The sequence below is a fragment of the Anthonomus grandis genome, chromosome 12 (genome assembly GCF_022605725.1).
Source record: "Anthonomus grandis grandis chromosome 12, icAntGran1.3, whole genome shotgun sequence".
In the NCBI taxonomy this organism is placed as follows: domain Eukaryota; kingdom Metazoa; phylum Arthropoda; class Insecta; order Coleoptera; family Curculionidae; genus Anthonomus; species Anthonomus grandis.
In genome coordinates this window covers 10,778,125-10,792,809 of record NC_065557.1, presented here as the reverse complement: position 1 = coordinate 10,792,809, position 14,685 = coordinate 10,778,125, and the positions used below count along the sequence as shown (strand labels likewise).

The window sequence follows — 14,685 nt, the reverse complement described above, 5'->3', positions numbered from 1 at the left end:
TACACTCTGCTCTGTACTTAAGTGGATTTTTATTTAATAACGATACACGATGTAAATTTTTATGTTTATCTTTATATTACCATAAGTGGTTTCTTAGTGTGTGTAATTGAATTTAAATGAGATCTGATGATGCTGTAAGGCGAAACGCGTAACTCAACAAATATTGCGACTTTGACATAGACTTTTTTCTTCTTGTTCATTTATTTTAATATTTCTTCTTTATTTTAGGAAACATTTCTAGTATATTTATCTCAATAGGGTAACGAATATTTAATATTCTTCCATTATTTACCAATTTGCCGTTCATTTAATTCAATGCTTTTATATACCGTGAATAATCACCCAAATCTCTATTACTAGTGAGATTAAGTTTAAACTATTTCGTTACGGTATCAATAAGTATTTTGTTAACGTCATTAATAACGACAAACCATCGGACCCTATTAAAGTAAATACTTGGTTAAAAAAAATGTAATAAAGCAACATAAATAACTGATTCTTATATCCAATTGATTGAAATTGTGCTGAAGTTCTAGGCGCTGTAAGGGATTTCCACGTAAAGTCCTCAAGCGGTTGTGACAATTTATCTTCTAAATTGCTAAAAGATCTTTCTATTCTATTCTATTGCCAGAACTTACCAATCTTTTTAATCGTCGGCCAATTTCTCTTTTTACATTAATTTGAAAAGATATTTGAAAAACTTTTAACTTTATTTGATTTTTTTAAAGTAAAATTATATATAATCTATATTTCAACACAGTTTCCTGAGTAAAAAAAAATCAGTCGCTGTTAGCTGTGACGTCAAAAAAGCATTTTATTGCATTTCTTCTAACATCGTACTATGCCTGATTAGCACTGTATTGGGACCTGTATTGTTCCTAACTTATTTGTATTAATGACTTGCATAGTATTATATAAATAAGTTAGGAACAATGCAGTATACAACTATGTTCGCTAACGACACCTTCCAATTCTTTAAACAGACCCTTAGTTTTGCTAAATTGTTGCTGCTGGCTTAATAAAATTTTTAATTTGACGAAAAACTCATTGTATTCAATTCGCCCTAAACCATACCTTTGCTAGTATAGGGACTCTGCTTTTTGATGGAAAATGTGTAAATACAATAAATTGCCTCAGACTCCCCTTGAATCACTTGAACTGGCGGAAATATTTCGTGCGAATCTGCAACAGGTTGACTAGTGCTTTTTATTCTTTCATGGTTTTAAAAAATGAAGGTTTTGGAGTTCACTTGCTAAGAACAATTTTACTTTAGTTATGTTTACTGTCATTTCTCGTACGGCCTAATATTTTGGGGTAATTCATCAGATAGTCAATTCGCTTTTATTATGTCTATGAGTATTATTTTATGACGTGATATACAGGGTGTCCCAAAATTAGTGGACGAAACGCGAACCCTGTTTTCTTTGGTCAAAAATAACCTCACTTTTTCCTATAAACATATATCGGCAAACGCCCCTTTTAAAGGGGGCACCTGAAGATGGTTTTTTCCACTTATTTTCGAAACGGGTAAATATAAAAATTTTAAATTTTGGTATTCTCCCAATTTTGATGTGCTGAATTTAGTTGTCATTTCATAATTTTCATTATTTAGTCAGGTGCATATCATTTAGGGAGTGAGCCTAAAAAATACTTAAGTTTTTGTTTTTTTTTTCTTTAAATTTTAAAAATTTAAAGCTTTTTACGTAAAAAAGTACCTCTTGGTCAATAACGCTAGGAATTACCATTTTCGAGAAAAACGCATTTAAAAATAACGCGGCATAGTATTATTTTCACTACCAATTTTTATGAAAACTTAGTAGCAGGCTTTGGAAAAAATTGACACACTGCATAATGACATTAACATTTGTTGTAATTGATTAGTTGTCATTTTGCATTCAAATTGTTAATATCTTTTTAACTATGGAAGACTTTTCGACCCGTGAAAAAGTAGATATTCATTTTATGTATTGGTTTTGCAATGGAAACGCACATGCCGCTGCACGAGAGTATCGGCGGAGTAGGTTTCCTGCAAGAAGGCTTCCACGTTGGAAAGTTTTTGTTAGAATTCATAGAAATTTACTTGAATATGGATCCTTCGAACGTGCTCGAGGGCAAGGGGAAGACCAATTGCAAATGATGGTTATGGGGAAGTACTGAATTTAATTGAAGAAAACCCTCAAATATTGAGAACCTTAGAAGAGATTACCAATATCCCAAAGTCAAATGTAAGTTAAATTAAATATGATAAATAAATAATTAAGTACCTAATTTGTTATTCAAAAAATTAAATTTAAAGTACTTATAACTGAAAATTGAGATTGGTATAAATAGTGTTGTTATTAATTATTATCGTCGGATCGCATTAATTACTATTATTATTATTATTTACTTTATTTACTTCGACAAACATCAAACACCTCAAAACAAATCCTTTTGACGACTAACTGGAATGTTTAGTGGCTTACTAAGGTTTAGGCTTATTTCCTATGCAATTTAAAATATTTAAAAATAATTTCAGATTGGAAGATTGACTAAGATGTTAGGATACCATCCTTTCCATTATAAAAGGGTTCAGGAGTTAGAAGAAGAAGATTTTCCAGCTCGAGTAGACATTTGTCATTAAATTTTAAATCACCCAAATCTTCGTCAAAAAATTTTGTGGTCAGATGAGGCAACTTTTTCTAGGAGTAAGGGCTTTAACAGCCGTAATTCTCATTTTTGGAGCATCGAGAATCAAGAGCAAGAGTAGTTCGACGAACTAACTTTCAGCATAGATTTTCCTTTAACGTATGGGCGGGTTTGATAGGAGATAAATTGATAGGTCCAATTATTTTGCCACACAGGTTAACTGGTCGTCATTATTTAAATTTTCTTCAAAACAATCTGAGATTTACTGGACGATGTTCCCATAGAAACTCGGCTGGAAATGATTTTTCAGCACGATGGGGCACCAGCTCACTACAGCCGACAGGTGAGAAACTGGCTGGACAATAATTTTACAGGCAGATGGATAGGCCGAGGTGGTCCAATAAACTGGTCTGCACGATCGCCCGACCTTAATCCTCTGGATTATTATCTTCGGGGTAATATGTGCAATACTATTTATGCCACCGAAATTGATACTCCAGAAGAGCTTCAGAGGCGAATTCTCGCAGCTTCAGGCCAAATAAGAGAAAACCGATTTGAAATTCTTAGATCGACCCAAAACATTCAAAAAAGATCCAGGTTATGCATTCAGGAAAACGGAAACTTGTTTGAACATTTGCCTCAAATAAATTAGTATTTTTATCTGTTTGCAATTTTATTTGTCAATTTACTTTTGAAGCGTGCTATTGAGTTTTAATAAAAATTGTTATTAATAATACTATACAGCGTTATTTTTAAATGCGTTTTTCTCGAAAATGGTAATTCCTAGCGTTATTGACCAAGAGGTACTTTTTTACGTAAAAAGCTTTAAATTTTTAAAATTTAAAGAAAAAAAACCAAAACTTCGCAAACAATTTTTTTTAAGTATTTTTTTAGGCTCACCCCCTAAATGATATGCACCTGACTAAATAATGAAAATTATGAAATGACAACTAAATTCAGCATATCAAAATTGGGAGAATACCAAAATTTAAAATTTTTATATTTACCCGTTTCGAAAATAAGTGAAAAAAACCATCTTCAGGTGCCCCTCTTTAAAAGGGGCATAGCTCCCTTGGGGGGCGTTTGCCGATATATGTTTATAGGAAAAAGTGAGGTTATTTTTGACCAAAGAATACAGGGTTCGCGTTTCGTCCACTAATTTTGGGACATCCTGTATATATTAGAATCATGCAAAAATTATGTTAAAGTACTCAATTTATTAAAATTATCAAGTTTGTAAATTTTCTCAGCCACATAATATATTTCACTTCAGTATATCTAATACTAGACAGGCAAACTCCTTAATAATGCTACCAGTCCATAGAACAAAAATTCTAACAAAAATCAATATCCTTGTATAAATTTGAAAATAAAATTAAAAGTATTTTTGTGAAGTGAATTTGAAAATGATAATCACTTTGCATAGAATTAGTGCAGTTATTGTGTTGTTACATTCCAAATTTTTAAAATATAGCAGTGAGCAGCATTTTATTGATATTTTAGTTTTTCTTGGGTGTATTTAAACATACCAAATGTTAGGTATATTGAAATTAGTTTTCTACTGTAAATTTCACACACAAGTACTTTAAAAAAACAAGTACTTTCAAAGTACTTGTTTTCTAAATAATTTTTACTTTTACTACATAAACCTTGATAAAATATTTAAAATGCTATTAACGCTGTATTAATTATTTTTTTAAAATTTCAGGACGGCAATAGGATGCACGGAATTGTACTTAAAAGAGCACAAAAGGGGAGCGGCGGGCGGCGCATGCGTCAGCGCCCATAAAAGGGTGCATATGGAGCAGGCGTACCAAAGGGCGGCCGAAAAAGTCGTACAAGAAGAAAACTGCTTCAAGATTTATATTTATAAATGTGATTGTAAAATTACCATTGAACTGTTGGATACCGAGCCTGAAGATTCTAAGAAGGTCGAGGAGGCTAATGTAAGTGCCACATGTTTTTTTTTGTATCTATTTATTGGAAAATTTCACACAGTTATAATCGCGGAATGTAACATATATCAGGAAGGGAATTGAAATTTGCCCTAGAAAATTAAAAATTGGTAAGGGTATAAAAATTATCTCTTTATTCTAATTTTTGTAAAAAAGTATACAGGGTGCCTCCGATTAAGTCGGCACTATTGGTATCTTTGTTAATATTTAAGATACAGGGTCGGTTAAATTAGCAAACTAGTAGGATTTTTTCTGTTGATTAAAATGGTGAAAACAGAAAAAAAATTGAACATCGCGTTTTCGAGAAAATGTGAAAAATGTACTTTTGTTAAATGGAATCCCCTGTATATTTTTACATAAATCAAAAGATAATAATTTTCTTAATAAAAAAGTTTATTTACACTAATAGCCTAAACCTAAAAATAACAAAGTTATAGCGATATTAATAATTTTGTCAAATTTAGGCAAGTTGGCTTTGAAATAAATAACATCAAGTAAAACTACTAATTTACAATAAATGAGCAAAAACATCGCCATCTTGTTCAATACATTTCTGAGCACACTTAAGCATATGTCTTGTAGCTTTTAAGATTGATCTTCTATCTATTGATCCAATTATTTGCCTAATATGTGTTTGAAGTTCATCAACGGTTTCTGTATTTTTTTTATACATTTTTTATGTAACCCCAAAAATAAAAATCTAGAGGGGTTAGGTCTGGTGACCTAGGTGGCCAACGAATCGGGCCACGTGTCGCAATCCATTTATCGTCAAACAGTCTATTAAGTAATATTCTTACATCATTTAGTTGATGGGGAGGTGCTCCATCCTGTTGAAAATAGATTTGTTGCCGTCCCTCCAAGTTAACATTATCCAAATAATCTTCCAGCGCTCCAGATAATATGAGTTGAACATATCTCCTTCCAGTCAAAGTGCCATCATAAAACACAGGTCCTATTACTTGGCTTCCTATTAAGCCGCACCAAACGTTTATACTAAATTGATTTTGAGGATTTCTGGGATCAGTAAGGAAAAGATTTTCTTGGGACCAATAGTGTACATTTTTACGGTTAAACATACCTTTGTTTGAAAAATCAGCTTCGTCGCACCAAATTATACGGTTTAAAATATTATCATTAGCTTCATATGCATTCCGTAACCAGTTGCAAAAAGCAAGTCTTCTTTCGTTATCGCCAGGCAATAATGTTAGACATAGAGAATTAAAAAGTATCTACGGTTTGGCAAGTTACGAGCCTGGAATCTTTGGCGGTACTCTTCTAGCGCTCTGTCACTATTTTTTCGACATACAAGGTAACATTCTAACATATCACATTTTTCAATATGCGTAAAAGGCATTTTACTAATTTACATTTTACAAAAATCACAAACTTTGTGATAACATGTAACTGTCAGTATTTCTTTATTTAATAAAATCTCTACGGCTACTGTCATTTTATTATTCAAAAAATGATTTATTTGTTTTGCTCTCAAAAAGTTCAAGGCCAACTTGCCTAAATTTGACAAAATTATTAATATCGCTATAACTTTGTTATTTTTAGGTTTAGGCTATTAGTGTAAATAAGCTTTTTTATTAAGAAAATTATTATCTTTTGATTTATGTAAAAACATACAGGGGATTCCATTTAACAAAAGTACATTTTCACATTTTCTCGAAAACGCGATGTTCAATTTTTTTTCTGTTTTCACCATTTTAATCAACAGAAAAAATCCTACTAGTTTGCTAATTTAACCGACCCTGTATCTTAAACATTAACAAAGATACCAATAGTGCCGACTTAATCGGAGGCACCCTGTATATTTCTTAAACTGTAGGTATATAAAATGAAAGTTACAGCATTTTTTACAAAATCTCTGAACAGATCCATAATGGTCTGCCTTCAATAGAATATTCAAAATCATAAAACAACAGTTCACAATTGAAGACAACAGGGGAAAAAGGATGAGGTTCACAAATTTGAAGTTTTGAGTAGGATGAATTTTAAAATTCCAAACCTACTTTACTGATGGTTTAAACTTTTTGAAAATCTTTTTTTAAGAAGAGTTTTTGCTAGTTTTCATTGTTAGAAATACAAGTTAAGTAAAATCCTTCATTGTAAGAGTTGCGATGAGCTTGGTTCTTCTTTTTTTACTATCAATTCTCTGATTGGGCGGCTTTCAAAAAAACATTTGGCTTTTTTTACTGCATTAAAACCCTATAAAGTGATCCACAATTTCCATATTTTTGGGCAGAACCGGAGTGGGCGAAAATAAACTTATATATATCTGCATCGGAAAATATTAGAATAGTTAGTTTTGATGCCACAAATTTATTGATAAATTAAGTTTTATCATTTATAAATTAAAAAAACATTACTCCTTCGTTGTTAATGGTTTTATTAAATTCTCAAATTAAAATACAGACAGCAAGCAGATCCTCCCTTAAGGATAGCTGAGAGATATTGAGGACACACAATGAGTGTTAATGGGGTTATTGATTTACGGTAATAGAAGTCAACGGTATATGTCTGCACATATTTTATGATGCCCGTGTAAATGACGCAAATACTTGTAAAACTAGGAAAAAAGCAATTGCCTCATAAAAATTTAACAAAATATTAAATAAACTTATTTAATACTATAATAATAACAGATACCATCATTAGAACGTTTTTGTCAATCTTGTGAGAACATATTCTTTGCTGATAATTGTTTTACTTTTGAAGCAATTCAAATTCAAATATATTACTTAAAATTGTACAGTATTGTTACAAAGTTAGTGTTTGTGCCCTAAGTCACAAGCGATTTGTCGGGACACAGTATTTCAGAATAAATAATAATTTAACAATAAATTTGAGAGCTTGTTATAAAAAATCAAATTAAATTAACTTTAACTAAAAGATTAAATTTGTAAAAGTAACATTTAAATTAATTCATTCTTTTATTCTATCAATAAATAATATTTGGAAATATAGTTGAATGAATGAATCTTTATTTGCAAAAAATACAACTACAATTGTACAGTAGAACCTACAATACAATGTAAGTTTAAGCATTTTTTGATGGTTACTTTCAAGGCTTTGGCTGGATCCACTAGTCAAAATTCACGGTATTATAGATCGTTTTGTATAACAAAACTATTAGAAAATGAGATGCCACAGAAATCATGGTGCTTGGGCAGAAAACATGTACTTAAGATGAACTTACCTGAAAACTAGTTAAAAATTGGTTAAGTGCTAATAAAGTTGAGGTAATGCTTTTTCAAGCCCAAAGCCTAGATCCCAATTGAAAATTTGTGGGATGAAATTGATCGGAGAATCCATAAAAAAAATCTTTTGTAATGTGAATGAATTGTATGAAGAAATTCAGAACGTATGGAAATCAATTCCTCAAGACTATATATTGAAAAACTTTTAAAACCAATGAAAAAAAGATGTGAAGCAGTTATTAAAAGTATGCTACCAGATATTAAATAAAATATACAAGGTGTTCAAAAAGGGTATCAGCAATGTGATGTTTGCATAAACCAAATACACCATATTTCTATGATCATTTATTTATGGCAAATTAATTTACAGTCAATGGAAATTTATGAACCAAAAACAATGTTGTTTAAATGGTGTCCGTTGCGCTGTATGCACTCTTCAAATCGAAAACGAAGATTATTGATAACCCGTCCACACATTGATATTAATCTTATTTGCTCCTGGATATTTTGCTTTCATTGATTTGTATGAGCTGGATTATTCTCGTAGATCTTACTTTTGAGGTAACCCCATAAGAAATAATCAAGTCCGGGCTCCTAGGAGGCCAGTTAATATTGCCTCTTCTTGAAATGACTTTATTGGGGAATAATTGTTGAATAGCTTCAATTGCCCAATTTGACGTATGGCATGTCGCACCATCCTACTGAAACCGGGTTTTTAAGTTAAAACCTTGAAACTGTCGGAGAGATAGTGCAAGAAAATCTTGTAACATTGCACAATACCGCTCGGTATTAACGGTAAGTGCCCGTCCAATTTGATCTTCAAAAAAATACAGCCCAATTATGCCGTCAGCAGACATAGCAGCCCATACGACCACTTTGGGGCTATGCAGTGGACGTTCGTGTTTGAATAAAATGTTATTGAAATCGACGAATTGTTCCATCATTTCATTGACAAATTCTAACCGTGTATTGTAATCCCTCGGTTTTAATTCCTGCACTAACTGTATCTTATATGCATGCAGATGCAAGTCTTTGGTCAAAATGTTATGTAAAGATGATCTTTTGAGAGTAGTCGTCTGACTGTCATCGTTCTGACTGATTGACGTACTCGTTCGATGTTTTCTGCACTTCTTACGATTCGTGGGCGGCCTGGATTATGAATTTTCACTGTGGATCACTGTAGCTTCAAACATTCTGATCCATTTTCTAATAACATCAGGGCTAGGTGATAATTGAATATCATGTAATTGGTAATGAGCGCGATATAGACGGCGTGCTGTCACGATTGAATTATTGTTTTGGTAAAATGCACGTACACAAAAAGCGCGTTGCTCTCCTGTAAACGGCTCCATTGCAACTGAAATTCCTTGAACCCGTTTACATTTTGACTCGGCGTTGCCACGTCTGAGATTAAGTGCACAAATAAAGTGCTGATACCCTATTTGGACACCTTGTATATTTATTTTAGGAAAATATGTTTAGTTTAAGTTGCTTTACTTTTGAGCCATGCATTTTGTAAAATATTTTACTTTCAATATATGTATATAGGATATTGAAAATTCAAATTGAGTTCTCAATAAATTTGAATTATTATTATTCATTTTTGAAAAGGAATTAAAAAGAGTAATAATTTACATCTCTAATAAGGCAATAGACCTATTGAAAAGTTGGCACATAACAATTCTTTTTCCTTGAAATCTTTAAAGTTTTCTCGACAAAAAGTATTACATATTTATTATATAATATACTGTTTCTTCTAGAAATGGAACAGTTACAAAGAGTCTTACACAGATATCGGTCATTCAGAAAACATCAAGCCTAAATCTCCCGTCTATCTAAGGAGGAACGTTCGGTCATACAAACAACGAATGGTCAACAAGCGGTCCAGGACCGTAAGCGAACAAGATGATAGCCAAAATAAAAAGTTACAGGTATGTATTTTGTTCTCGTGACACTAATAAGACTCATCTTTTTTATTTGTATTGATTAATTTCAGACCCCAAGAGAAGACGGTCCCTCGAACTCGAGGCTGGATCACGAAGCCGAAAGACAAATCGACATGTTTGAGGCTCTAGAGAGGAAATTAAACGAACGCGCTCCGGAAAGAAACGAGACGATCCATCCGGGCTTCCAGGTCAACGACGACCAAGAGTGCTGCATCAACGAAACCAAAATTAACTTCGCGTACACGAAGGATTACTACTTGTACAAAACTTGTGCCTTTTATCGAGCTAGACAGGTAAATAAATTTTAAATTTCAAGGTAGCAAAACCCGCATATGTGTAATTATATTAGCGGCAAAATATTATAAAGGCAACGTTATGAATCTTAATGTAATTGGTCTTCGATTGGTTCAATTGTAACATATTCCTCAAACGTTAACAATCGACAATGTAGGAAGTCCTTGGTGATATATGCTAAAAGTTTGGGAAAGTCACTTAACCTTTACAGTGTGTTAGTAGTAAATTTTTCAGTTTATTTTTAAGTAAACGATTTTCGATAATTTTTTTAAAATTTTAAATAAATACACTGGTCCTTTTCAAATTATTTTAATTAAAAGATAATAAAATATATTTTAAAATTAAATTTATATTTATTAAAATAGTGTAATGAATTTAATCTCTGAAATAATAATAATGATAATAATAATAGGCCTTTAAGTTCAGCATAGCTGTTATTAACCGAAGATACATATGTACAAAATACATAAGATTAAATTTACATATTGGCAACTTAAGGTACTAACTAGGCAATGATACTTTTGTAATTATAAAGGTATACAGAAGGCAACACAAGCGTAGGAATGACATTTTAAAAAATCACTAAAAAATTTTGAGATTTTATGCTGTAAGGATATTGCTTTTACCAATTAACATTTTAAACTTGGCTAAGTAAATGTTGCTTATATTTTTTCTTAAATGTCAAAAATGGTAGGTCATACAGTTTGCGAAAAATATCAGTGTTGGCTAACTGTTCTATGCTTAGGAACATCAAATAAATTATTAAAGCGCGTGTCTTTGTTATGAAGAGTATTTCTTTTATCAAGTTTATCAAACAAGGTAACCTGAATAGGAATTATCAAGTAACTGTTTTGCTCGGCAGCACAGGTGAAGCCAAAAATGAACCCTACACAACCATTTTGTATTTTTTGAAGCCGCTATTTTGAATTTGTATTAAGAAAAGACCAATACACTGTGTCACCATAATTCCAGTGTGATAAAATAAGCGACTCTGTTAACTTTATTTTCAAGTTTGTGTTAATAATTTCCCTACTCTCGTACACATTTTTCAATGGACTGAAAGATTTTTGGACCACCTTCACAATCTTACTTTCAAACTTTACAATGTTATCACCAATAATACCTAAATTTTTGCATTTATCTACATTTGGCAATGGTATATTACACATAAATAGTACACCTCTGGCGACGAACTGCACCTGTGTGCTTTTCGAATTATTCAATTCAGAATAGATAGACTACTCGGAGAATATCTACTTATACTGTGTTAAATGCTGGTGGCAATGTCCAATATAATAAGAAAACTAAATAAACTCCAATTTCCTAAATATAAAATTCATAAATTCCAATTTTTATTCACGTGCGATCAGGAAGTAAGTTTCGCTGTTTTTTGGGCAATAAACAATAGGCTTATTTACCTGTTTTCTGGGTTTTGCTTTTTGATTTTATAACACCCACCTATGGAACAACATTCTCGGTCACAAAAAAAACATGTTTTAACCTTCTATATGCTGCCCATCCTAATCTGATTCGTCTCTCTATTTCTATGTCCTGTTTTTGTTTTGTTAGGCTAACCGATGGTCCGAGGTATGTATATACAGGTTGTTACAAAATTCGGTGCAAATATTTTGAGCGTATTGTCGGAGTCAAAATAATACTTGTTTTCTTATAAACATGTGTCCTAAAGTGCGTCCCCTCAGCTACAGCTCGCGCAAATTGCTTGAAGGAAATCGATTATTTAGAACCGTGGCTACAGTTATGCGTCAAATCTTCTGAAAACTCATGTCCCCGTTTTTTGGGTGCTTTTTTCATTTTCCGTCTCAAAAATGGTGTAAATCCAATTTTATAAAATCATCCCTGATTTAGGGAAACTTATTCTTGTGATGGCCCCTATCTTATATTTTCAATAAAAAAATTAAAAATTTTCAAATTTCCATTATCAAACCGGATTAAACTATTAAATTAGAACAAATGAAGTGGGCCATGACTGCTATAATTTAAAATAAAAGATTTAAAATAATATAAAAGATTTTCAAATTTTTTGCTGGAAACATAAGATATGGGTCCATCATAAAGTCTCCCTGATTCCTAATGACAAAAAGGTTCAAAAAAATTGCAAATTTTCAAAAGATTTGACGTATAACTGTAGTCAGTGTTTCAAATAATTGATTATCTTCAAACAATTTGCGCGGGCTGTAGCTCTGAGGGAAAGCATTTTATTAGGACATATGTTTATAGGAAAAAAAAGTCTTATTTTAACTTAATAATACGCTGTTAAAATATTTGCACCGAATTTTGTAACACCCTGTATATGGCCTTTCTATTGATTGTCCGTGTGTCCTTACTTTCGTTGGTCAGGTATTTTGTTTTGGTTGCATTCATTTGGAGGTTGCATTCTTTCAGGTCTTTTATGATTCCATGTAGTTCAAAAAACAGTTGCAAATTTTAAGTTATTCAGTTTCTCTCTCTACTCTTGTGTGGTAATTCCTGTCGCACTAGTTGAGGCTGCTGAATATGTCTTCAAGCACTAAGTTTCACGTAAAAAGCTTTTGCGAGATAATATCTTCTTACCATACTCTGTTGATATTTACTTTATCGTGTAATTTGACTTGTAAAGTAGCAACACATCTAATAGTGATGTATATTATGTATATATCTTTAATCTATTTGTGCTCTTCTCAATGATTTGAACATGATCCGGTATTCTCTAGCATCAAACGCTTTTCTGAAGCCTATAAATGCCATCCCGAGGGCTATTTATTTTTATTCGTGTGTTTTTTCTATTAGGCAATTAACTGTATGCAGATGTTCGATTGTGCTAAACGTTTTTCTGAAGCCTGCTTGCTCTTTAGTTAGATATAGTTCAAATTTGTTCAAGTCTGTTTGTCAGAATTCTTATGAATAATTTTTATATTTGCGATGGAAGGCTAATGGGCAGCAGTTCTCGAGGTCAACAGAGTTTCCTTGTACATTAGAATAAGATTTGCGTTTTTCCATCCTCTCGGTAATACTCTATTTATTAGATATCTGTTGTACCTAGTTTTAATTTATGTCTGATGATGCCGTTGTTATGACAAAAATAATAGTCCAGCAAGACTAACCGGTTTACAGGGACTATTTATAGGGAGTTGAGTTTGTTCAACAGACAAATTTTTTTAAAGTTATAAACAACAAGAACAACTCCCTAGATCTGATAGGTTCCAGAAACCCTGTTAAATTTAAATGATGAAAAAAAAACCTATCAGGCCGGCTTCGTGGGTTCTCTGTATAGTCAGTTGCCTCAGTCATACTCACTCACTCAGTAGTAAAACACCTCAATTTAATTTAAATAGGGCGTTTATTAAAGTTGTAAGGCAAACAAAATCTACATGGAAAGTAAATATACATGATGCTATTAAAAATGTAAACAAAAATAAATAAAAGATATATAAGTTTATAACCTAAAGGTACCTGAATTCGTCAGTGATCACTTCGAAATCATTACATAATAAAGCGTAACATTGAATTGTTTTAATTTACATAATTATAAAATAAATATAACTTAAGTTTTAAAAATTAAAATGAGAAGGTGATAAAATAATAAATTCATGTTAAATCATACGACAAAGAACTCAAAAGAATATGGTTAAGAGGAAAAGTAAAATACTAGTAAGCTTACGGGTCAAGTTCCATGGTGTTCTTCTTTCGGGGGCGAGAGCCCGCGATGGGTTATTTCTCACCACATAGGGCTTAAGGACGATATGGGTTGACGGGGCTAAGGGCGGCGAAATTATCTGCTTTTTGGCTTCAAGGCGAAATCCTCATCACTGCTGGGTCATGGCTGGCGGTTTACAAATTCGTATTCAAGGAGCCCTAAGAGAGATTTCTCAATGGAAACACGGTACACCAAATAAAATGTCACCAACGGTGAAAACTACTTACAAAGAACATTAATGACTTTTAGTTTTTTGTTAAAAATGTGCTGGCGGAGAGGGATGATACTAAATTTATTTCACGACACGATTAATCTCTCCGTCACAGCGGACAGCACGGTTCACCTTTGACAGACGCAGGAGCTAGAAAGACCCCTCAGATGCGTCGCGGAACTGCACAAGTTGCAGTTCAAAAGACGTCTGGGCGCAAGATCGGAGATTGAGGAACTTCGCTCGTTACTTTATGGGTTGAGCCGCTATGGGCCCAACCAAAACCCATACATAGATCACTAATAAGAAAACCATAGAATGCCTAGTAGAAAGTGCAAATACGGGAAAAATCGTAATAATTCGACACGCGGCGCCACTGGCGTCCGCTTTAGTAAACTGGTTGACCAATTCAATTGCCGTGAAATCTTTTCCATGCACAGCATATTGTAAACAATAACAAATAATTAAAGTGGAGATAACGTTGATAGTGGTTCAATGAAAAACATTAGGGAATTCCATTAAAAATCGAAGGCAATTGTAATTATGGTGGGTGTCTCAGTCAGCAGTCTCGTACTTATAAAGTTTTGAAAGAAAGATTTATAACAAGGTCATTTTTAAATCTTTTAACCAAATGAATAAAAGTTAGGATTCTCCAGATCCCGTCTAAAGCGTAATTAAATCCTGTAACACCGTAAGGCAAAATGCCTAACCCAACAAATAGACGCTGCATTTATGGACTTTGAGTTTAATTTTCTCC

General features: G+C 32.5%; 1 protein-coding gene across 2 annotated transcripts in view; it reads left to right on the top strand.

Moving 5' to 3' along the window:
• Positions 1-14,685, top strand: part of LOC126743268 (paired amphipathic helix protein Sin3b) — a 76,687-nt gene that overhangs the window by 50,418 nt on the left and 11,584 nt on the right. For both annotated transcript variants that reach the window (XM_050450272.1, XM_050450273.1), the window contains exons 9-11: positions 4,337-4,574; positions 9,547-9,717; positions 9,783-10,025. In XM_050450272.1, coding sequence (XP_050306229.1) covers positions 4,337-4,574; positions 9,547-9,717; positions 9,783-10,025 — 652 coding nt within the window. The remainder of the gene's footprint in view (positions 1-4,336; positions 4,575-9,546; positions 9,718-9,782; positions 10,026-14,685) is intronic.